This window comes from Cnephaeus nilssonii, assembly GCF_951640355.1.
Source record: "Cnephaeus nilssonii genome assembly, chromosome: 6".
NCBI classification, from domain to species: Eukaryota; Metazoa; Chordata; class Mammalia; order Chiroptera; family Vespertilionidae; genus Cnephaeus; species Cnephaeus nilssonii.
The window spans coordinates 71,905,976-71,931,606 of NC_137077.1; the positions used below are offsets into that span (position 1 = coordinate 71,905,976).

The 25,631-nt window shown below is 37.3% G+C and overlaps 1 protein-coding gene across 4 annotated transcripts in view; it reads left to right on the plus strand.

Moving 5' to 3' along the window:
- Positions 1-25,631, plus strand: part of NAV3 (neuron navigator 3) — an 837,665-nt gene that overhangs the window by 790,254 nt on the left and 21,780 nt on the right. For all 4 annotated transcript variants that reach the window (XM_079773450.1, XM_079773452.1, XM_079773453.1 and 1 more), the window contains 8 exons: positions 3,078-3,199; positions 4,978-5,150; positions 6,742-6,895; positions 8,443-8,617; positions 13,362-13,459; positions 16,823-16,918; positions 17,184-17,352; positions 18,513-18,748. In XM_079773450.1, coding sequence (XP_079629576.1) covers positions 3,078-3,199; positions 4,978-5,150; positions 6,742-6,895; positions 8,443-8,617; positions 13,362-13,459; positions 16,823-16,918; positions 17,184-17,352; positions 18,513-18,748 — 1,223 coding nt within the window. The remainder of the gene's footprint in view (positions 1-3,077; positions 3,200-4,977; positions 5,151-6,741; positions 6,896-8,442; positions 8,618-13,361; positions 13,460-16,822; positions 16,919-17,183; positions 17,353-18,512; positions 18,749-25,631) is intronic.

Sequence of the window (25,631 nt, forward strand, 5' to 3'; positions counted from 1 at the left end):
GATGAGGACAGGTGTCAGAGAGAGTGAGGGCACCAGGAAACCTCCTGCAGGTGGCATAGTTTGGAAAGGCCTCTCTAATTAGCAACAAGTGAGAGATCCAAGGAATAAGTACCAAGTCATATTTTAAAATAAGAGAGGAATATTCAAGAAGGGTCTTGAGACAGAAAATAGATTTTAGTGCCTTTATGAAATTAATACAAGGAAGGTAATGAGCAAAGGTATAAGGTAAATAGTACCAGGTTGGAGAATAAGTACTGACCAGACTACTGAGGAACTTTTAGGCCATATTTAGGAATTTAAATTACTTTTATTCCTATTAAAATGGGAATCTATTGAAAAGTCTTAAGTGAGGGAGTGATGATGAAGTTTTTCTTTTAAAAAGATTTCCCAGCTACTGTTTTTAGAATGGTATGCTGCGGTAAAAAAGAAAGAATTCTTACCATTTGCAACAGCATGGATGGAAATGGAGAGCATTATGCTAAGCAAAATAAGCCAGTCAGAGAAAGATAAATATCACATGATCTCACTCATTTATGGAATATAATGAACAACATAAACTGATGAACAAAAACAGATCCAGAGACAGAGAAACATCTATCAGACCGTCAAACCTCAGAGGGAAGGTAGGAGAGGGTGGGGGTAAGGAGGAGAGATCAACCAAAGGACTTGTATGCATGCATATAAGCCTAACCAATGGACACAGACACCAGGGGAGTGAGGGCATGAGTGCGGGGGGTGGGGGGACAAATGGGGGATAAGAACACATATGTAATACCTTAATCAAAAAAGAAGAAAAAAAAGAATGGCTTGAAGGTGCATAAGTTGGACAGGTATTCTTGCTGTCAAGCAGGTAAGTGATGGTTGTGATTTGAACTGGGACAGTGGTGGTGCAAAGGGTGGAAAGTGGAAAATGAATACTGGAATGAACACATACCTAAAATATATACTTTGAAAGTAAGCTTCTCCATTCATTCAGATTCTTGTATTCATTTGGTCAACCATTCTTTACCTAGTTCTGTGATGTTCTATGTACTGAATCAAATACTTATAAGCCCAGGAAAGGAATTGTTAGAGAAAAGTAAAATGCATGACCTTCATTCTATGATATTATTGAAAGTATGACTTTGTTAATCTTTATTGGAAATACAGTCACAGTTGAACATAACTAATACCTCTAAGGACTACTTTTGACCTATGATTACAAGAATTTACCTATCTTTTTAAAATTGGGGATTAATAAAAGTCAAATACAATTTATTATCTGGATATAATAAAAACTCTGGATATTTTCATGCTTAATACATCTATCTTTGTGAAAGTCATTTATTAGGGCAAAACTACATCTTGTTCAGAACAGCTTATAGACAACTACAGAAGAAATTTACATCACAAATAAATACCTATACACATTTTTCTATTGATTACTCATCTAACCTTCATATTAGTTCAGAGATATCATGTTCTTATTTGTGAATCAAAATGGCACAGAATTATATAGCTTGGTTTAGCTTTTTGCTTTTATAATATTTTTGGCATGCAAAATCAGTAAATGTTATCATTATTTTTAGAAATTAAGAGACCAAACTCAAGGGATTCTGAAAAGTTGCTCTAGTTTTTCTCCCGTATAAAATTTGTCAGAATGTTATTATATTAATGGAAAAATTATAGTGCTTATTGATATAGATGTATATAAGTGTAAGGATGGAGACATGTTTACATATATTATATACCCACATGTATATTTATTTATTATATCTTTTTAAAGTAACCAGTTACAGTTTCATTGGCATGGATCATTTTACTGATAAACCAGTCAACTGGAAAGCTTTGATTTTATACTATTATTTCTATGGAAAATTTTTGAAAGCCATATAATAATTTGTAATATCTTATAAGTTCCATTGAGATTTATGCTTGATTAATCTTTATTGAAGCCAATTAAATAAAGTAATAGAAATAGCCTAAAAGCAGATTTGACCTTAAAAATAATTTTTAAACTCTTTATGTCTCCACTAACAATTAATATCAAGTCACTGTAAGTAGATAAATTTTTAATTTTAATAACTATAAATAAATTTTATAAGCTGATTGTATGGAGTAGGTCAATATCTTCAAAAAGAGATTAAATATAAAATGCTACCCTCCTTAAAATATGAAACTCGAGAAGTAGCACATGCTTTTTAGAAGTACATGGCAGTTAGCACACCAGACATTAGAATCAGTCCAGGTCTCTGGTTGGCTTCTCTGGTTTTCAGCTGAGTGACTAAGAGACAATTACATTAACTGACTCAATTCACTTCAGCGGTTTACGTAAAGATTAAAATTAGATGTTCCCAGGGCAGAGTAAGTACAGAATAAAAGCTGGCTTTATAATTACCTGTTGTTATTTTTACTGTTACTATTGTTCCAAGTCATCAGCAGGGGCTAGGGGTAAGATGAAATGTTTTCTGTGTAATTCATGAATGCAGTCTACACATTCTCTCTCTCTTAAGGCTCTTCCTCTCATTGTCCCTTCCACTTTGTCCAGTCACTTAACTTCCTAGCACTTCAGTTCCGAACCTGTGAGATGAAGTGCTTAGATGACTGCCAAGATTTGTTTTGGCTCTAACATGGTATGATTCTATGAAATGGACAGTTAATATATTTGACTTCAGTAACTTTATTCAAAGCACACATACTAAAAAGACAAAATTAATTCCCATGCTATTATGAGTTTCCACTGACTCCATGAAACTAATCATTTGAAATAAATTGTTTTGGAAGTGCAGTTTGATCCAGGTATTGAGTAGAATCACTAGCATAGCATTTCATTTTTGGACAAAACTCAGCACTCATTAAACCACCAGTGCTGGAGACTTGTATGAGATGCCTATTGAATCTTAATGCAGATAAGCCAGTTAATTAAAGCAAGTATGGCTGTACTCTATTAAACTTATAAAACCAAACTGCATTGAAATGATCTTACAAAGCTATGTTGACTTTTATTAGCAGAATGCCTCTCAGAAAACCTAAATTCTAATTTGTTTGTAAGTATTAACTATTTATGAGCAAATGTGATCCTCTCTTTCTGTTGCTAGATCTCCGCATCAGAAGACAGCATTCCTCTGAAAGCGTTTCTAGTATCAACAGTGCCACCAGTCATTCCAGCATTGGCAGCGGTAATGATGCTGATTCCAAGAAAAAGAAAAAGAAAAACTGGGTAAGCTCTCCTCACTCAAGGAACTCTGAGGCTCATTGTTGCACAGTGGATCAGGCTTTTTATCCTTTGGGGCTTTAGCGATGTGCAGCAGTTTGTAAAGAGTCTCATTCAGTGACTGGCACCTCAAATGCTGCACTCGTCACCAAGGTCAGGGTGGCATGGTGCTGAAGAGCATGTTTTAGATTTGGGACTAAACTTGGGTTTGAATTCCTGCTCTGCCACTTTTTCTTTTTTCTTTTTTTTTTATCTCAGGCTGATTACTTCACCTTTTGTGGGGCCTAAATATTCTCATCTGTAAAAATAGGATGAGTAATACTGACTTTGTAAAGTTGTTGTAAAGAAAAATAACATTTGTAAATAGATGACTTACTGTAGGGATTTATTGTGCAGATGGAGAAGAAAAAGATGATGATGATTATAGTGGTGATGATGATGATGATGATGGTGATGGTAATGGTGGTAGTGATGGCAATGATGACGATTATGGTGGTGATGGTGATGGTGATGACATTGATGATGATCGTATGAAGGTGATAGTGATGATGATGGTGATGGAGAAAGAGAAGAAATGGAGTTGATAAAAGGGAAAGAAGAGACCATGAAAGTCTTCTCACTCCTCACATCAATAGGGTTTTTCATTTGAATAAAGTTTCCCCGTGTAAGATATCAACTACATTAATGTCTGCTTTATTTTTTTTTTAGCAGGAGACTATAGCAGGAATATGGAAATGCACTTTAACAGAACTAGTTTGCAAGAGATATTATTTATGATAATATTAAGCAATTTCTTAAAATAACTGAGGGGAAGATGCTATCATTGCAAAAATGTTTTAAAACAATGAAGTAAAGGATTTTGCTTAATGCCAGGAAACAAAGCAGATTTTAAATAAGTACAACTCTTGATGGAATCTAAAATATAACTCTCAGAAGATTTTCCTGGAGTACCTTCTATGAATAATGAGAGAAATATCTTTTTTTTTGTTTTAAAAAATGTTTATGCAGGTAATATTTTAAAATACTGATCAGCCTTCATTCCCTTGATTTGTAATTACACACTCTTTCATGTTTCTGCAAGGTGAACTCTAGAGGAAGTGAGGTGAATATAAACTGTGGGCAATTTGGCATGCATCTATATAAAACACCCTACCTTGGCATGAATGCTATTTATTTTGGCAGTAGGCTTTTATACCCTTTAAAAGCAGATTACCTTGTATGTCTTTTCTTTGTGTCCTTTCACTTTAATCTCAAATTTTAAAAAGAAGAAGTAAAACCATTTTCTGAATAGAGCTGTAGGGGATACCGATTCTGGTTTTAAATAGTATGGGAATTGAAAATTTGAATAGAAAACCACAGTTAATGAAGTGTTAGGTGAATTTGATTTAATTTTGCTTTTTAAGTTTATACTGTCAGCAGGACATGACTTGATTGTAGCGCTAAAGTGGCCATTTAAAACAAATTGCCTTGAAGAGAGAAGCATTGGGAATGAAATCCCTTCAAGGTACTTAGTTTTAAATGAGTGCTCTGACAGCCATGCCCTTGACCCTGCACTATTTAAAAGCCTTCCATGTTTGCGCTACGCTGGATTAATACAAGAATAAAACAAAAACACAAAACATGGTATCTTTTTTTTTTAGAGATACTGTGCTGCAACTGTTAATACTCTGCTTTTACATACTGACCCCAGGCAGTGGCTAGGATGGCACCTGCAAACTAACGCCCCAAAGCAACATTCTCCAAGTGCAAATAGACAAGAAAGGTAATTTCTGTCCTTTTTTCAGCTGAGAAGCTCATTCAAACAAGCCTTTGGGAAGAAAAAGTCCACCAAGCCTCCTTCGTCACATTCGGACATTGAAGAGCTCACGGACTCATCTCTTCCAGCATCCCCCAAGTTGCCCCATAACACTGGTGACGGTGGGTCTTCATCCATGAAGCCCTCGCAGTCGGCCTCAGCGTAAGTCACTCCCTCTGCAGAATGCTGAACGGTTTTTGCCAACAACCTCAGGCCTAGCCCATACTCGTGTTCTAAAGGTCATCAGGTTGTGCTGCTACCGCATCTCCTTACCAGCCTCTTTCAGGGCTTCCTTAGAATGTCAGGCAGCGTTTGTTTCAATCCTTACATCTATTAGAATTTGAGTGTTTCTCGATCTTATTCTCCACTTTCCCAAGTTATTACTCTCACTTCTTTTCACTTGCACCTGTCCATGGATCTGTCTAACTGTGCGTTAAATGCAGGTCACCCCTTGTCTGGCCACCAAAGAAACGTCGAAATGGCCCTGTCATCTACAAGCATAGATCCCGGTAAAATGGAGTGTGATGCATGAAAACTGCAAAGAGCCAGGTTCTAACCTAGAGGGTGTTTGCTTTTGCTTTTTCTAAAACCACTCGCATGCGTTTCAACAATCGAAACCTCCTCTGTCTTTCTGGTTTTGAAGCAAAATTTCGTTTCCTAAAGCCAAACCGCAATCCATTTCCTTTAATTGTGTGAGATAATCCAGCGCAGTGCTTTTATCGTAGCCAGCCACTTGAACTTACAAGATGGAGTGCAGACTGTTAGAAACGTGCTCTGATGCGCCTCTTTGTTTTATGTATCATTTAAATCAGATTCCCTTGTATGCCCGTGACAATGACTAGCCTAGAATTGTCGTATGGAACAGGGCCACTAAGGACCATCTAAGACACTTGTGCATCCTAAAAAAATTTTATAACTCACAGAGGAAGGAAGAACACACTAAGATTTTATGATCAGCGACCTAGTTCTCACATTTTAAATGACAATGGTATCCGCTGCAAAACAAATTCTTTTGACGTATTTTCTACAAAGGTGTCCACAAAACAATAACAGAACAACAATGAGGATGTAATGTATATGACCTTTCAGCAGCCCTCAACTAGCCTGCTTTTATGGGCTGAAATCTGTGATTTAGCTTCATTAGCTGTGATCCCCTGAGTCAGCTGAACCTAGCTGGAGGATTATATAACACTCATCCATTATTTCCATGTTCAAAACTAATCTCTCTGACTTATTTCCTACAATATGTATATTGAATTTTCATGGTAACTTGAAGATGGTATTATGACAAATAAGGTTATTCTTTGCACAATTTCATAAAACAAGAAATCAACATTTTAAGAACATAATAACTTCTCTTTAAAAAAGAATATTTCATATGTTGCAAATAGAGAGTTCAGTCCCTTGGAAAAGGGTAGAATGAAATGTAATATCACTACAACTCTGCAGCCCATAAATTTCAGCAACAAGAGGCTTTTGAGGGTCATTTTATTTACAGTAATAATAGACTGTTTTCATACTTCAGAAAATAGGAAGAGAAGGTTAAGAAAAAGATAGTTCCTATTTCCAATTGTGAACCTGTGACTGTATTACTGTGTGTAAAACTCTTTCTCCTTTTCTCTAGGTTTTGCCAGCAGCAAATAATTTCTGTCCCTGCTGGTTAATATTACAGTTCAGTCTTCAAGAGAAGCATTGCTTTTCCTACTCCTCCGGCTTCCCCCAACCACCAATTTGTGTTTGTTTCCTTTTTCAGCATCTGTGAATGCACTGAGGCTGAGGCAGAGATAATTCTGCAGCTGAAGAGTGAGCTCAGAGAAAAGGAATTAAAATTAACAGACATTCGGCTGGAGGCCCTCAGCTCGGCTCATCACCTCGATCAGATCCGGGAGGCCATGAACCGGATGCAGGTCAGTGCTGACGCGAGGAACACATGGAGGGATGGACAATACGGCTTACTTCCTTCTCTCAGTTATTTACAAAAACAAATCTCACTGCACACCTTTTCATGGAAACGTACTGTTTATTCAATCTTTGTAACTTATTTCTTAATACCAAACGAAGAAATCTCGGATGTTGGAAGTGGGAAACCAAACTGGCCAGTTGCACACACAGACCAATACACTTACAGGTGATTGGATGCACTTGGCAGCTAAGATTTTAGCGACAGCTATAATCCTTGCTTCTTCACTTTTCCATGATTTGCCTTTATGTTGGATTTTTTTCTGCTCTTTTGAAATCTGACTTTCAAATACCTTTACCTGTTTTCTACTGAAAAACAAACGTAATGAGAAAACCACAGAAATATAACTCAAGCTTTCTAAATCTGAAAGTAAAAGTGATGTCGAATGCCATCTGTAAAAGCAACGCTTTTGTTTTTTAGGTGTGTTTTTTTTTAAGCATCTGAGGGCTAAATTCAGACTCAGTCTGTGCTCAGACTAAGTTTTCATTTTATTATTGTGAACCAGTAATCACTTGCTACCGCAGATGACTGAGGGAGAAAAGCTCATTGCTGAGCAGATTCATCTGCCGCTGTGTATATTCATCAAAAGGCTTTTGTTGTTTTAGAGAGCCTCATGCCCCATTTTGAAGGAACAAAAACTTTTTCAGATGTTAGCTAGGATTCTGAAGTAATTTAAAATCACCTTATTTGCATTATTTTGCTCTGATTTTCAACTCTCTGTGAATTCAGAATGTTACAAACGTCATCTGCTATGAGATTTTAACAGTACTTTTAAAATGAGCAATGTAAAAAAGAGATAAAAATAAAAGAAGGGAAATGTTATGAAGTCTTCAGTTATAGTATTCTCAACTCAAATGAGGCCATATCCTGAAAACATCTGATGTATTCAAAAAATAATTATTGAAATTCTAATGGTTAGTGTGTCTATATTTGTGAATATATGAATGTGAGAGACAAGAAAATATTACTTTTCCTTCTTTGGGAGAAAGTCTGTTTTCATAATTTATATTTGTTTATTTAACACTAGAGGCCCAGTGTGTGAAATCCGTGCCATCGGGAGCCCACACCCTCTCACAGTCCAGGAGCCCTTGGGGGATGTCTGACTGACGGCTTAGGCTCGCTCCCCACAGTCGGACATCCCCTGAGGGGTCCTTAGCGCTGCTGCGGAGGCCAGAGAGGCTCCTGCCACTGCTGCTGTGCTCGTCAGCCCTGAGCCCGGCTTCTGGCTGAGCGGTGCTCCCCCTGTGGGAGCTCACTGACCACCAGGGGGCAGCTGCTGCATTGAGCGTCTGCCCCCTGGTGGTCAGTGCGTGTCATAGCGACTGGTCATTCAGCTGTTTGGTCGATTTGCATATTAGCCTTTTATTATATAGGATAGGATATGACCACATGCTTTATTTAGTAAACAATCTAATTAACTCTGATAAAACAGATGATACCATTTTCTCAATCAAACCTGTTCAATTTTTTTCATGTTTCCCATCTTCACAAAAGAATGAAATTGAAATACTGAAGGCTGAAAATGACCGGCTGAAGGCAGAAACTGGTAACACAGCTAAGCCTGCTCGGCCATCCTCAGAATCCTCAAGTAGCACGTCCTCCTCGTCCTCACGGCAGTCGCTGGGACTTTCTCTGAACAATCTGAACATCACAGAGTCTGTTACCTCAGGTGACTGTGTGCACACCTGCCTGAATCAAAGGGTTCCTATGACTCAACCGGGGCAGGGTGGTGATGGTGTGGGGGGGTGGCGGATACTGGAATTTGGAGAACCTTACCCACCTCTACTCTCACTCATACCCTCTTAAAATGTAAGCACTCTAATTCTTAGAAGTAGTCCTATTTTTCTCTTGTAAATCTATTCTACTTCATTACTGTTTTAAAAGTACATTCCCTGGGAAAGAGTGAGAGACTTAGAGATACGGTTTATATATCACTTTTTGAGAAGTATTTTCTCCATTTTCTCATTTGTAATAGAATAAAGGAACTTGATGATCATTAGTGCTCATGAATATAACACTAATAACCCCATGCGATTTTATAGTGCTTGGAATGTACAGAGCCCATTTACAAGGGCATCAGGACCTGTTCCTACATTTGACTAGAAGACTTTACGTGACGTTGCTGAGAGAACATAGTGATGCTAATCACTTTATCTTCAGCTCTATTAAATGTTCTGTTATTATATTCAGTGGTACTAATGATGGAACAAGGGTATGGTTTCATTCAGTTGCAAATAGAATGATGTGAAACAAGGTTGCCTTAATAGCTGATGATCTAGTCAGTTATAAAATATAACTGCTCCTGTGGCATTGAGTTATTTTATGCACATAAGGTTTAGTTCAGGAAAGATGTATATGTGTATCTGTGGTAATTGCAAAGTACAGCCACCAGGTGACGCTTGACAATCAATAATATACATGTTCCTGGGTAACTTTGGATTTATAGAACTGAGAAACTTCAGGAGTTGCCCCAAATTACACTAAAATATAGAAGAAGATGATGACGAAAATGAAGAAGAGAACCAGAGACACCGCATGCTAATATTGATGACGTTTTTAATCAACTGCATCTCTTCCTTTTAAAATATCAGAATTTTAAAAAAATTCTACTAATAGATCTGCCCTGAATGGTCTCAATGCATACTTGCTTTCTTCTCATAAAAAGCATGTAGGAACTCCCTGAAATTCAGGAAAACAATGTTTGTAATAACCTTTTTCGGGGACTGGGGAAAGGAAAACAATTCTGAAAAAATAAGCATCATGTAAAACAAATCCTAGTAGCCAAGACAAAACAGAGAGAAGTTATAATAAATGAGTTGGCAAATTAACAGGTAAAATAAAACTATGGAACTATGGTAATAACCTGAACATATGAATTGTCTCTGAGGTTCATCCACACTCTTTGAAAGATGCTTAAAAAGAAAGAACAAGAACTTCAAATATATAAAATCAGAGAATTCTGAGAATATCCTGTGTTGGCTTATTGGTGATGAACCTGACAGGGAAGAGAAGCAGGACCCACACCTATGGCGGTCCGTGCCTGTGTGTGTCCAGGGCTGGACTCCCAAGGAAAGGCAGGGGCTGGTTCCTTACAGGGTGGCTTAATGGCAGGAGTTCACCGCCTACTACGTAGTTTTGTTTTTTTCCTAGGGAAATATGATCAGGTTTGAAGAAGGCAAGGTTAGCATTAAAGGCAATTTAGAAAGAAAAGCCATATAAAAATGAAACTAAAATTCATGTCCAGGAATGTTTAGAACTCATAAAGAGTAAATATAAAATTAAAGAAATCAAATTTAGAATTTCTGTGTTCGTTGATGTTGCCTTCACTCTTGCTTAGTGAGTTCAACATTGGACATCAGAAGTGTGTCTAGGCTGAGACATTTTAGCAGAAAACTTTCTAAGGTTCATGATTAATTTTTTTTTTTAAAGAAGGAAGTAGGTATAGAGAGGATTATTGACAAATGCCCAGTTCTTGAAACATAACCACAGGTTCCATACATCCAGTAAAGACAAAAGTTTCAAAAGCCTTTTTTATTTTTTTTAAATTTTCACTTTATCATAATCAGAATGACAGATATTTTTATTCTTCCCTCAAAATGTTTACAGAGGACCGTAACTAATTTTCCATAAAAATAAACTATAGAGGACCCTTAACCTTGATGAGTTTTGTTTTTCCTCAGAGTTCTTTCTTCAAGTGGTCAGCCTAACATATACTGGGAATAGGAATCATGATATGCTCCTCTTAGCTTCAATAGAAATAGTTAGAAAAAACACATGGAGAAAAGTAATAATAGAACAGCTAAATTTATATACCCGGCTGGTGTGGCTCAGTGGTTGAGCATTGACTCATGAATCAGGATGTCACAGTTTGATTCCCGGTCAGGGCACATGCCCGGGTTGGAACTCAATCCCCAATAGGAGGCATATAAGAGACAGTCAATTGATGATTCGCTCTCATCATTGTTTTTTCTATCTATCTCTCCCTCTCTCTTCCTTTTCCTGAAATCAATTTTTAAAAAATTTTTAAATACTGAGAATAAAGGGCTTTAAAAGCATTATCTCTTATGCTCTCAGTAACCCTATGAAACAGATGCTATTTGAGCCCCATTGTACAGATAAGGAAATCAAGACTTAGGAAAGTGACTATAATAATTTGTTGAAGATCACGCACCTAGTAAGTGGCAGAGCTAACATTTGAACCCAAGTTTGGATGAATCTAGTGCTTGAGATTCTAACCATTGTGTTTTAAATAGCCACATATGTGAGAGCCAAGAATAGTCACTTACTTGTTGACAAATATTGACCCTACTGCTGAGACATTTTATATTTTAAGTCTATTTTTTAAGAGTAAGCATGATATAAAATGAATAACATCCTCTAAGGCAAACTGGAGCAGACAAGTAGATCAGAAATCAGATGAAACTCCTTATTATGAACTATTAGGTCATACATGAGCTGGCCCTTATATCTTTTCATGCATTCCCCACTCCTTAGTCTCTACATTCCTGCCATCCCAAATATTTATCCGTTCCTTGAACACACCTAGCTCATTCATCAAGACTTTTGAATTTGTTTATATTGATGGGACCTCTTTTCCTAGGTCTTCATTTGCATAGCACGTCTCAGCCTCCTGATCTTAGCTTTAAACACCTCCTCTGCCAGGAAGCCTTCCAAGATTACCTGTCTGTCTAGAGAAGGCTCCCTTCACTTTATTTCACTACCCTATGCCTTTCATTTCTTACACTTAGCACATTATGAAATTATCTTGCATACTTTTGTAGTATACATTCTCACCTTGGTATTTATTTCCAGTCCCCAGCACAGTTTCTGATATATTTTATGTGTAATCAATATTTTTGCATATTTATCAACATTTATAAATAATTGAGCAAAGTACTAAAAGGTTAATTTGGTCATGAATTATGAGAAATTTAGGTGTGAACAGATATTAGTGAGCCACTGAAAACTTCTGAGAAAAGGAGCAAGAGAATTAAGATGACACTTAAGGAAGAGTTTTATTTTTTTAGTGGGATAGGTGAAAAAGTGAGAGACTATGAGAATGGTAATCTGATAAAATAATTAAATTCCAGTAAGGGAGATAGTCTTTGATGATTAAAAAACTTTCAGCCCTGTCCGGGTAGCTCAGTTGGTTAGAGCATTCTGCCGAAATGCCAAGGTTTCCAGTTCAATCCCCCATCAGGGCACATACAAGAATCAACCAATGAATGCATAAGTAAGTGGAACAGCAACTCTCTCTCCCCCCTCCTCTCTCTCTCTCTCTCTCTCTCTCTCTCTAATAAAAATTAAAAAAATAAAAAATTCTAGCAAAAATCTTCATATTCTTCAAATTCTGAATGCTACTTTTTTATTATGGTCTTAAGGGATTTTTTTTTTCTCCTTCCTTTGCAAAGTTGCATATTCCTCGTTATTAAGATAATGGAACCATTCCATTTTCAGAAGCTATTTGATTAAATTATTGATTCTATGATGGTATGATGGCAGCCCTTGTTTCTATAAAATTACAGTCAGAGCAGTTGAATCCTCCTGTCACCAGACACATGTGCTCTTCAGCACATAACTGAGTTTTCTTTGTCCACAGAATACTATCTTCATATTAAATATGGCTCTATAATAACATCATTGTCAAAGGAAAACATATATTTGGGCTAGTTTTCCTTAATAATTCTCCAAATTGGACATTAATCTCATATATTTTGAAAATTATCTTTAATCATATTTAAGGACTGGCGCTTTAAAGGTTAGCTAGTTTTATCATGCTTCTGTAACTCTTAGCTGATTACTAAAAATAATATTCTGGTTTTGAAACTATAAGCATAAAGAGTAGAGGGGAGTGATAATTAATATGTTTTTGAAGGTAAGTATAATGCCATAGTTGAAATTCAATCACAGTATCATAATTATAGATGTAAGGTAAGCAGTGATATAGCTGGATACGTGCCAAATGCTTGAAAATAATTTCAGCTGACAGCCAATCTCTGAACCTTTGCATTCATAAATTGTATGGATATTGAGCTTGGATACTTTAGATTGGATTGAAAAATCAGATTGCTTTTCAGTTTGTCACAGTTATAATGGTAACTGAATATTATGCAGGTTACTCAGACCAGTGTGTAATGGAAAAGGAAACACCTCATTTCCTCATCTAAAGGCCATGACCCAGCACTTGGGTGAAGATATTTAGAAGCTGAAATAAAATCTTAGATTGAAAACTTTAACCCAACCACAGTAATTCAGCTTCTTAAGGGCTAAGATTTTTAAGCCAATCAGGCTAATTTGGGAAGCAGAAAAGCTAACTAGTCCCATTGAATTATAAAACTGAGGGAGAAAACAACAGACAAATTGAACTAACATGATTTTACTTTATGTGTGTCTGTGTGTTTTTAATTTGGTAGATATTTTGCTAGATGATGCTGGTGATGCAAGCGGACATAAAGATGGACGCAGTGTGAAAATTATAGTCTCCATAAGCAAGGGCTACGGTCATGCAAAGGTATTTCTTTAATCTTAAATTCTTTATTTCTAAAGGCTGAGAATGACCATGAATCAACTGTATTTTGAATTTGAATATTGGTTCTGATTAACATATTATTAGCAGTGTTTGTCTTGGCATTACCTTAATATGTTCTAGAAGCAGAAAAATTAGGGACTGGAAAGAAATGACACCATCATATAGGTAAATCTGTGTCTCAGTATGTCATGTCCGCTCATTGAATCCTCACTGATTGTCAGCGACCCTCATTTCTAGAACTTAAAAAAAAAAAAAGTTGCCTTCTTTGTCATAAACATTCATATAAAATGAAATATTCTAAAATATCCATCAGGTTTCAGTAGAATACAGGTGATCTTTATGATGTTCAGTAACATGTTGCTACAGCTGTCAATTTGGCCTTTCTGCAAAGAGACTATCTATCTCTATATATAAAACCTTAAGTGACTGGTCGACCGGTTGACTGGTCAACAGTTTGACCGGTAGCTATTATGCGCACTGACCACCAGGTGGCAGACACTTAATGCAGGAGCTGCCCCCTGGTGGTCAGTGTGCTCCTACAGCGGGAGTGCCTCTCAGCGAGCTTACCGAGTGGTGGTGGCAGCAGGAGCAGTGGGGCCAGGATGAGTGAGAGCGCCACAGCGCCCAGCCCGGGCTCAGGCTCCTCCCCAGCCGCCTGCCACTTCGTGCACTACTACATCTCTTGGGGGATGTCAGACTACTTGTTTTGGCCTGGTGTCTGGCTAGTGAGAGTGCACAGGCCAGGCTGAGGGACCCCACCAGTGCACAAATCCATGCACCTGGCCTCTAGTAATCTATATAAATATCCTAGACACTGGAAAGACATATTCTACTGAACTCAGTATGATAAGTTCTATTGGTACTACTTGTATGTATCATTTTGAAGCAAGGCCTTAGCTGATAAGGCAAATATTTTAATTTTTCTGGAATCGAATATTGCCTTCAAATTGACAATGTCATTCTGACTCTAGCCCGTTCTTAAAACTAAAAATAATATTTCAAGCTGAAAATGTATTTGAGTGGCCAAGAATACAAATTTGTAAGAATCTAATCCTTTTTGATCAAACAGTAAAACAAAAAGTGCTTCAGAATTTTTAAATAATGGAACTATTTAAATTTTTAAAGAAAGTGAGAATTTTTATACTGATCAAACATCCCAAGAATAAACTTTCTGCTTTAGTTGCAGATATGGGCCTGATTTCCTGAAGTGGGTCTTACAGTGAAAGACTATAATAAACTCAGTGAATTTTAAACTACCTCTAAGTTAAAAGCAGCTGCTTAAAAAGCACTAGAGGCCTGGTGCATGAAAATTTATGCACTCAGGGGGTCCCTCACCCTGGCCTGTGCCCTCTCACAGTCCGGAACCCCTCAGGGGAGGCCCACCTGCCAGCTTAGGCCTGCTCCCCAGGGGATCGGACCTAAGCTGGCAGTGAGACATCCCTCTGGCAGCCCAGGAGCCCTCAGGGGATATCCGGCTATGGCTTAGGCCCTCTCCCCTGTGGCCACCTCTGCAGAAGGCACCACGCAAGGACCAGAACGGCACAGCCCCCTCTCCCGCCACCTCCGTGGAAGGGGAGGGCGCCGGGACTGCCATGGCTCGCCTGGCGGTGCAGGCTCGCTGGCCTTGCCCCCCCAACCCCCACTCACTGGTTGTTCAGGCAGGTCATTCCGGAAGATCGTTCCACCATCTGGTCTAATTAGCATGTTTACTCTCTGTTATATAGGATTGTATCCGTGTCCATTTTGACTGGGTTACAATAACACTGGAAAACAAGTTTTCTTTTTCAAAAGAATTCTAAAAGACAGTGTCTTTGCAAATTGAAAGTAGTTGTCTTAGTCTTCTTGGACTGCTGTAACAAAATACCATAGATTGGGTGACTTCAACAGCAGAATTTACTTTCTCACAGTTTTGCAGTCCAAAATCAAGGTGCCGGTTGATTTGATTCCTGATGAGGGCTTGCTCCCCAAGTTGTACACCTCCACCTTCTCCTGGTGTCTTCACATGGCCTTTCCTCAGTGTGTGTACTAGAGGAGAGAGCTCTTCCCCTAATTATAAGACCATTAATTACATCATGAAAGGCCCACTTCAACTCTAATTACCTCCTAAAGTTTCCATCTCCAGATACTATCACATTGGGGGTTATGGCTTTAACATGAATTTTGGGGCTGTGTGGAGGAGAACACCAACATTTAATCCATAATAGTAGTAAAAAAAAAAAAAAAAGATCACAGTGATTTTGCTGTGAATTTCTCCACTTTTTATGTTAAAGGTATTGGCTTCTTAATCAGCTTATATCTAAATAATGGTGATAATCACTTACCCTCATAGAGTTAAATGTTACTGATGAAGAAATTGGAGCTCTGAGCTGACTAAGTGATTCACCTGTGGTCATATTTATTAATTATGTGGTAGATGTTGTATGTTGTAGAATCCATGTCTTCTAATACCTGACTCAGTTATTATTTGACCACATCTTAGGGAGTATGCAGTTGGTGACTAGATCCAATATTGTAATCTATATGCTCTTTAATTCTATCTACTGGTGTCATGATCACTATTTCACATAACCATTTGTCATGAAAAGGGATCCAATTAGACTACAAACCTTGAATTGCTTACTTTTCCAATATATGTAGAAATTCCTCGAAATCCCATCCCACAAAAATGATAAATTTGGGACCATTGTTTATATTGTAAAGGGGATTCTTTGCTTGCTAAAATGAGTCCTATACATCCCCTGCAAGTCCTTTGAAATCATGAATATTCTGATAAATTCAAAATGGGATCTGTTTTGTAAGTATATGAATGCAATACTACCATGGAAAAAATATTTTTTAAAGCTGGATTACATCTTAAGGATAATCTGAGTGAATAACTTTTAAAAAAAGCTTAACAAAGATAAAATCACAAAAATAGTAAGATGAAGTTCTAGGACTCATATGATATAGTTCTATTCCATCTCTATCACCATTTCCTTCCTACCAAGCTGCTTCTCTCCAGGAATGCACCCTCTGCATTAAAACGGAAGACTATTCTCTCCTGGCCCTTTCCCTTCTACTGAACAGGTCATGAATCCGTTTTCCTTGACCATATCGTTTCATCTAATCTCTTATTTGTTTTTGTTGCTATTGCTGTTTCTTTCTTTCTTTGGTTGGTTGCTTAGTTTGTCGGGGTGTATTTTATTTTACATAATCCGCTGTGTGTATCTGTTACTATAAAACCCATAGGCTTAATAAATATATTAGTCTTAACCATCACTACATCAATACATTTAGTAGAAAATGTGGTAATAAGACAAGACACACCGTTGGGTTTTTATCTTGTTTTATTTTGTTCTTATTTAGGACCAGAAGTCTCAGGCGTATTTGATAGGATCCATTGGTGTTAGTGGAAAAACCAAGTGGGATGTCTTAGATGGTGTAATTAGACGTCTCTTTAAGGTAAGTTGTGCAAAATATCTTGATATTAATTTTCAGATGTGTTTCATTTTGGATACGTCCCTTAGCTTTAATAGCATAGACATATTTGCTTTTACTCTCCTTCATTTCAAATATCAAGGAAAACTTTCTATCTAACCTAGTTTTATATTACCCATTTCTAAAACTCTTGGCAGTTTCATATCCCCATGAGTTTTGTATTTTTTTTTCTTTGTAGACGAGTTGAACCTCAGTTTTGACTTTCCTGTTTTTTGTGTGTACCATTTAGGAATATGTGTTTCGAATTGATACATCTGCTAGCCTTGGTCTGAGCTCTGACTGCATTGCTAGCTACTGCATAGGGGATTTAATTCGATCCCATAGCCTAGAAATGCCTGAGTTGCTGCCTTGTGGATACCTTGTTGGAGATAACAACATCATCACTGTGAACCTGAAAGGTAAAAATCAAAAGGAAAGGAAAAGCACATTGTATTTTTTTTACCAACATTACTTTTTTTTTTCAGTTCTCCTTCATATTTTCATATTGAAAACCTTAACTACTTTGATAGTTTTGGTATGAAATGAACTGTATTTACATTTTAAACACAGAAATCCTACTTAAAACACTAAAAATCCATGTAAATGAAATCCTTTGGATTTGAGAATGTGAAACTTGGACTGTAATTTTAAAAATTCTCCAGGACTTACTAAAAAAGGAATGTGATTTAGGGAATTTCAAGTTTCTAGGTTTCTTCCATTACCATCTTTCACATTGGGAGGATTCAAAACATGTATGTTCCAAAGTAATGTATTCATCACTACATTTCTGTTTTTAAAATATGTGTACCCAATAAATACCCACTGGGGATAGAGAATGGAAGTTAATAATCAAGAGTGAGGAATTGTTTTCTTTGCTTTGGATAATGTGATTAATTATAGGAAAATAGAATATCTAAATTATGCTTTTCTCCATAACTTCTTTTTCATACATGTTAAAAACTCAGGGTACATCTATATAAACTATGAATTAATAGGAATGTGTCAATATTTGATTTTATGATTAAGGTAATTGAGTAAATAAAAAGGAGATACTGTTTCTCTACTTCTTAATTCCTTGCTAAATATCACAATTTGTGTTTTCCAAAAGCTTAAGTGGCTGTACAGCTGGGATGTGTAATGAGAGCTAAATGAAAATAGAGGAGAAACAGGAAGAAAAAGGGAAGAACATACACACATACGTATTTTGTATTTTAGTCTTTACATTTATTCTTAACAAAACTACCACCTTCAAAGGGAAGGAGGTTTTAGAATAGAATTTACAGTAATGCTTCCATTTCTTTCTGGAAACTTAAGCGGGAAGCATGAAGTAGACCGTGGAAGGAAGCCTGAACCAAAGAAAGGGCTTGCTTGCTTTTGCATGTTCACTCTGCCTTACTACTGATGTTTTCTGTCTTAAAATGGCAGCATATGTTCGTGGGATACAAGTATCAAGGAAAGTGTTTTGCAAGGACTGCTTTGCTATGAATAACAAAGCTTTGTTGGCAGTTGACACTACATTTTAAATTCTAGCTTGTGTAAGAACAATAAGGCAAGCTGTTCTCTTTGTTTCTTCCTTCAGGGGTAGAAGAAAACAGTTTGGACAGTTTTGTTTTTGATACACTAATTCCTAAACCAATTACCCAAAGGTACTTTAACTTGTTGATGGAGCATCACAGAATTATACTCTCAGGACCTAGTGGTACTGGAAAGACCTATTTAGCAAACAAACTTGCTGAATATGTAATAACCAAATCTGGGAGGAAAAAGACAGAGGATGCAATTGCCACTTTTAATGTGGACCATAAGTCAAGTAAGGTAAGTCACAACTTCCTATGAGAACTGCTGCTATTTATCCAGCAGTGTCTTAAGCAATTAAGCGTTAAGATTACGTAAAAGTTCCATATTGTACATGGAAATGTATCCATCTCTTTGACTAAAAGTAGTATGTAGTAGTTGACTAAACCCTGCTTCATGACTTTAAACAAAACTGCTATTCAATACCATTAAGTTATCACAAACATTGGGAATATACAGAAGGAAATGACAGATTCCCTATTATCTGATTTCTCTGAGGAAGTATGAGTAGAAAGAGATCTATGCAAAGTGGTATAGATGCAAGGGGTAAAAATAACTATTCCTGCAGGAATCAGAGCTTTATAAAAATTCAATACTTGGGTCTGAGTCTTAATAAGTAAGTAGGAATTAACTGAAGTATAGTCGTAATGGCGGTTTGGTATAATTAGAATACCCCAGGCAGAAATCCTAGGAGCAGCAATTGCTTACATCATATTTCTATAGGATTTCTGCTTAGGAAACTTAGGAAATTAAACAGTATTCCCTGTTAGCATCAACTGAAAGCTCATGTACCATAATAGTCAGCTTGAACACTCTCAACTTTTAATAGGTACAAGAGGCTATAAGGCCTAGTTAGTACTTTCACATATTCTGAGTAAAATGAGACATCCTAAAAAGGAAATAGTTTATGCCTAACACTAGGCTTTGCCTATAATAATATTCATTACATTCTCAGTTAATTCAACCTAAGGTTCTCTTAGAAAACTCTATTTGTTATGACCAGTCCCTGAGGGAATCCACATGATACGGGGCCATGTTATTTTTCAGATAACCTGGTTAGATGATCTAAACTGACCCAAACTCTCAGAAACCTCAGGCCTGCACATTTTCAGGAATAAACATGATTCCCAAAGCATACAAAACTCAGTGGATTCTTGAAATAAACCATACATGTAGCTTAGTGAACAAAAAGTTCCTAATGGTATGGACAACTACATGCTAACAAACTGGAAGAAATGGAAACATTTTTAGAAATATACAACTTACCAAGAATGAATCTGAAAGAATTATAAAATCCAAGTAGATCGACTACTAATAAGAAGATTGGGTCAGTAATCTAACATCTTCAAATGAAGAAAAGTTCAGAACCAGATGGCTTTGCTAGTAAGTTATACCACACATTTAAAGATGAATTAACAACGATCCTTCTCAAACTCTTTTAAAAAACAAAGAGGAGAGAATACTCCCAAACTCATTTTATGAGTCCAACATTAATTATCCTGATACCAAAACCAGAATAGGACACTAAACCTAATTCAGCAGCTCATTAATGGGATCATTCATCATGATCAAGTGGTGCTTATCCCTGGGATCCAAGAATAATTCAACATATGAAAATCAATCATGTGATGCAACTTATTAACAAAATGAAAGAAAAGAATCACATGGTCATTTTAAAAGATGTAGAAAAAGCATTTGACAAAATTCAGCATGGTAAAAACTCTAAATACTAGTATATTAGGCATCTAAAGAACACATCTCAACAAAATAAAGTTCACAGCTAACATCATACTCAGAATAAAAGGTTGAGGTTTTTTTCTCTAAAATCAGGAACAAGACAAGGGTGCCCACTCTCACCACTACTATTCAACAAAGAACTGGAAGTCATAGCTAGAGCAATTAGGCAAGATAAAGAAATAAGAGTTATCAAAATTGTAAAAGAAGAAGTAAAATTTTCTCTATTTGCAGAGGACAAGATTTTATAGAGAAAGAATCCTAAAGACTCGGCTGAAAAATTATTAGATCTAATCAATGAACTTAGTAAATTTTCAAGCTACAAAGCTAACGTGCAAAAATCTATTGCATTTCTATACACTAACAATGAATTTTTCTGAAAAAGAAATAGACATCAATTTGATTTATAACAACATCAAAAACAATAAAATACTCTGAAACCAATGTAAAATTATGCTTAAACTAAACATTTAAAATGTTAAAACATAACTTTAAAAAAAAAGAAGGAAGCCATTAGACACAGAGACACAAAGAGGGAATGCCATGTGAAGACAAAGGCAGAGACAGGAGTTATACAGCTGCACACCATTAAATATCAAAGATTCCTGTCAACATTCTAAGAAGTTTTCCCAGAAGCTAGAAGGAGACAAAGGAGGACTCTCTTTCAGGTTTTAGAGGGAGCATGGACCTGCCAACACTTTGATTTGAACTTCTAGCCTCCAGATCTATGAGCCAATAAATTTCTGTCATTTTAAGCCAAAATAAATAAACACACACACACACACACACACACACACACACACACAATAAAATACTTAGAAATAAATTTAAATTAAGATAAGATGAAAGATTTCTATTCTGAAGACTGTAAGACAATAATGAAAGAAATCAAAGAAGTTACAAATAACTGGAAAGATATTCTGTGTTCATGGATTGGAAGACTTTATATTGATAAAATATCAATATTACCAAAAGCCATCAGTGCAATCCCTATCAAGATTCCAATGGTATTTTTTACAGAAGTAGAAAAAAATACACCTAAAATTTATATGGAACCACAAAAGACCTCAAATAGCCAAAGAAATCCTGAAAAAGAATAATAAAACAGGAAATATTATTATACTTCCAGATTTCAAGCTATACCACATAATGATAGTCATCAAAAGTTATAGTACTGGCAAAAAAAAAAAAAAAAAAAAGGACAAATAGAGCAATAGAACAGAATGGAGAGCCCCGAAATAGACCCGAGCATATATGGTCAGCTAATATGACAAGGGAGCCAAGAATATTCAATAGATTAAAGATAACCTCTTCCATAAATGGTGCTCAAATAGCTGGATAGTCATTATAATAATAAAAGCATAATATGTTAATTAGACTGGACAGCCTAACGACCTTTCAGACATCATTCCGGATGAAGCCACCATGGCAGAGCCAAGGCAGAGGTGGTTAGGAGTGATCAGGCAGGCAGGTGAGCAGTTGAGGGTGATGAAGCAGGCAGGTGAGTGATTAGGGGCGATCAGGCAGGCAGGCAGAGTGGTTAAGGGTGATCAGGCAGGCAGGCAAGCAGTTAGGGGCAATCAGGCAGGCAGGCAAGTGGTTAGAGGCAATCAGGCAGGCAGGCGAGTGGTTGGGGCGATCAGGCAGGCAGGCAGAGGGGTTAGGGGCAATCAGGCAGGCAGGCAAGGGTGGTTAGGGGTGATCAGGCAGGCAGGCAAGTGGTTAGGGGTGATGAGGCAGGCAGGCAGAGTGGCTAGGGGCAATCAGGCAGGCAAGCAGTTAGGGGTGATCAGGCAGGCAGGCAAGTGGTTAGGGGTGATGAGGCAGGCAGGCAGAGTGGCTAGGGGCAATCAGGCAGGCAAGCAGTTAGGGGTGATCAGGCAGGCAGGCAAAGAACTGGTTAGGGGCAATCAGGCTGGCAGGCAAGTGGTTAGGGGCGATAAGGCAGGCAGGCAGAATGGTTAGGGGCGATAAGGCAGGCAGGCAGAATGGTTAGGGGCAATCAGGCAGGCGGGCAGGCGAGTGGTTAGGAGCCAGCGGTCCCGGATTGCAAGAGGGATGTCCGACTGCCAATTTAGGCCTGATGCCACAGTCGGACGTTCCCCGAGGCATCCCGGATAGTGAGAGGATGCAGGCTGGGCTGATGACACCACCCCACCCCCGTGCACGAATTTCGTGCACTGGGCCTCACACACACACTGTGTGAGAGAGAGAACAGTACAAGTAACAAGTGCAGTGTAAGTGTTGCCTGTTATTAATTACACTAGAGACCCGATGCACAAAATTTGTGCAAGAGTAGGCCTTCCTTCCCCTGACTGCCAGTACCCAAGCTTCCTTCTGGCCACTGGCAACTCAGGACCTGAGCTTCCCTTGCAAAGGGAGGCCCCGCCCAACTGCTACAGCCTGCTGGTCGGTGGCCTGGGCCTCCCTGTGGGGCAATCATGGGACAATGGCTGAGCCCCTGACAAATCACATCGTACCTGCCTTGGCTGGCCTGGCACCAGTGGGTGTCATAGCATGGTCCCGGATGGTCGTCCAGATGATTGTCTGGATGGTCATTACGCTGTTCAGTCATTCTGCTTTTTGGCCATTTGGTTGATTTGCATATTATGCTTTTATTATATAGGATATAGCCCTTGCCTCCCAGTGAAGGTTTTTATAAACAAATACACACAGACCCATACAGACACACACACGCACACCTTTGCTCAAAATTGTCTTATATTTATTTTTCAAGGAGAACAAAGATGTCATAAAGCAGGATAGGATCTATTAAAGTTAAATTAATATAATACATGTATTCCAAATATTTCCTTGGAGCTCAGCACTGTTCAAATTGTGGTTGAATCACCCATACTCATTACAACTAAAGAGAGACATGGGACCTGAGGCATGGAACCAGAATATTGGACTCTTCTCTAAGAAGCAAGAAGAACACAATTGTTTGCTGGTTCCAGCCAACTTTGTTCAACGCCAACTGTGAATGTTAGGTCTCCTCATATCTTTACTTAAAAGCCTTTTAACAGAATGTTTTTTTTTCTTTTTAGTCAAAATGATAAAAGGATTGACATTTCTTAGTCATCCTCAGTGTGCTTTTCCCCTCAATGTTGAGTTGACAAAATTCTTTAAATCTTGCTTTCTTTAAGGGAAAACAAATGGTTAGAAAATAGACTATATTTATTACAGGAAACCAAAGCATTTTGATGAAGTTGGGTATCACTTAAAATCAAGTTTTAAATCAGGTTTATTTGGGCTTCATTAGGATGAGTTTTATTATGAACAAACGAGAGGCCTGGTGCACAAAATTTGTGCAAGGGCTTCGGCCCTCACAGCCATGGTGGCTTGCCTCAGTCCTCGCAGCCCCGGCTTTGTCCAGAAGGTCGTCTGGCTATCCAGTCTAATTAGCATATTATGCTTTTATTATTATAGATTAGGTTAATTGATATTAATTATATATATGCACTTTTTATCTCAGTTTAAAAAATGTTTAGTGCTTGGAGCTATTCTTATCAACATTATATGTGTCCTTTAAATTTTTTTATCTAATATTCCCAACACTCTTATTTTCTACTATTCCATAATAGAATATTTTATCCCATTATAAAGTCAGTTTAACTTTTGTTATTACAAAATAATGAAAAATAAAGCATTGCCAAGAGTGTTCAAATACAGCTAATGATGCTCAGAAACAGTAAAGGGGGGGGGGGGGGAAACACACAAAAAAACATGGGCAAATCATGTGGTATTCAGCACCAAGAAAGTACAAAATACAAACTAACAAATGTTTTTTTCTTTATTTTTATAAGATGAGAATGAGCTATTAGTAATGCTGGATACAGAACTGTTGCCAGAGAATTTGATCAATTCATGCTAAATTGTGAGAGAATCTACACTGGTGTTTTTAGTTTTTTGGGTTTTTTTTTCTGTTTTGTTTTGTTTTTGTGGGAGTGGTAAATGAGAATAGTAATAAAGGACTAGGGATGAGAAAGTGAGGTTGTGTGAGGGATAGCTGCTAACAGTGTCGATTTATTAAGTGAAGTGTGAATGAGGCATAAAATAATAAATCCTTTCCCTGAAAAATGGAGCTTTGTAATTGTGGATGTGCTTTATACTGGACCGTAGACAGCACTGAAAAGATGAAGCCAAAAAGCACTTACCAATTCCAAAATAGCTAACAATAAACCATCAAAAGAAAAAAAATATATTTTTGTGCTTTGGTACATCTGTATGTTACATTCTGTCCCTCTTCTCACTCTTCAAGCCTTCCTTCATGCTGCCAGTTGGAATATTGTGACTGAGAGCAGTACATATAAACAATTATACTTGGTGACATATGATATTAGTGGGCCCAGAGATGGATTTAGGAAAGAATATGTGGCCATCTGAAGCCACCTGGGGTGTTAGGTAGGAAAAGATCAGAAAACTGGACTTGGCAGATTCATTTTTACTAGTAGTGTGCCTAGAATCAAAACCAAAGAAAGCAATGATCAACAGGTTTATATAACTGCTGTTTTCTGTGTATATTTTCAAAGTATGGGATTTATCTCATCCTCAATGTCCATCTGGTAGATACAGCTGTTTCATACTGTCTGATTTGATCTTGGGCATGAGACTTTTAATGTTAATGCATCAGTACTTTGCCCCCAGTTAAGCTATGGTGTGAATCATGAAGTGATTTCCAAAAGATCTGAAAAGCTCTTAATTTATATGATAAAATTATTTGTGTATGCTAATTTCTACTTGCCACTGGTCCATAGCTTTTTTTTAGATTCCCAGCAGGATCTTCTAATCTATTACTCTTCTCAAGATGATAGTGAACCATAATATAATTTAATGACCCTACTTTTCCAAAAATCACCCAGTGATTTCTTAATTACCAAATTCAATGCCCATTGTTCTCTCTCTCTCTCTCTCTCTCTCTCTCTCTCTCTCTCTCTCTCTCTCTCTCTCTCTCCTTTCCTTATGTATAGCAAATTGCTATAGTTCACCTCTCCTTTCTAGAAATTCCTCTGATTTTCCTTTTTTCCTTGTTTCCTTCCTACTTAGAAGGCTCCTTCTTTGTCTCTTTCACTGACTACTCTTCCTTCACCTACTGGTAAGTAAAAATATTCCCATATATACTGTTCTCTCTCACATCTGTCTTCATCTGGGTGACTCCATTGATTTCAACTTGTGTTGACTCCATTTTTAACCATGTCCACACTCTTTCTATTAGATTATAAATATGTTAATATTAGCATACTAAATATACACATTTAGAAATGCCAACCTCAACTTTGAAAAAATATCATAAATCCATCTTCTTCCATCCATCTCTACTACAACTGCCCTCCCACCCAAATTAACACCCTCTATCACTTGGACTATTCTAGTTGTTTCTCACTGCCCT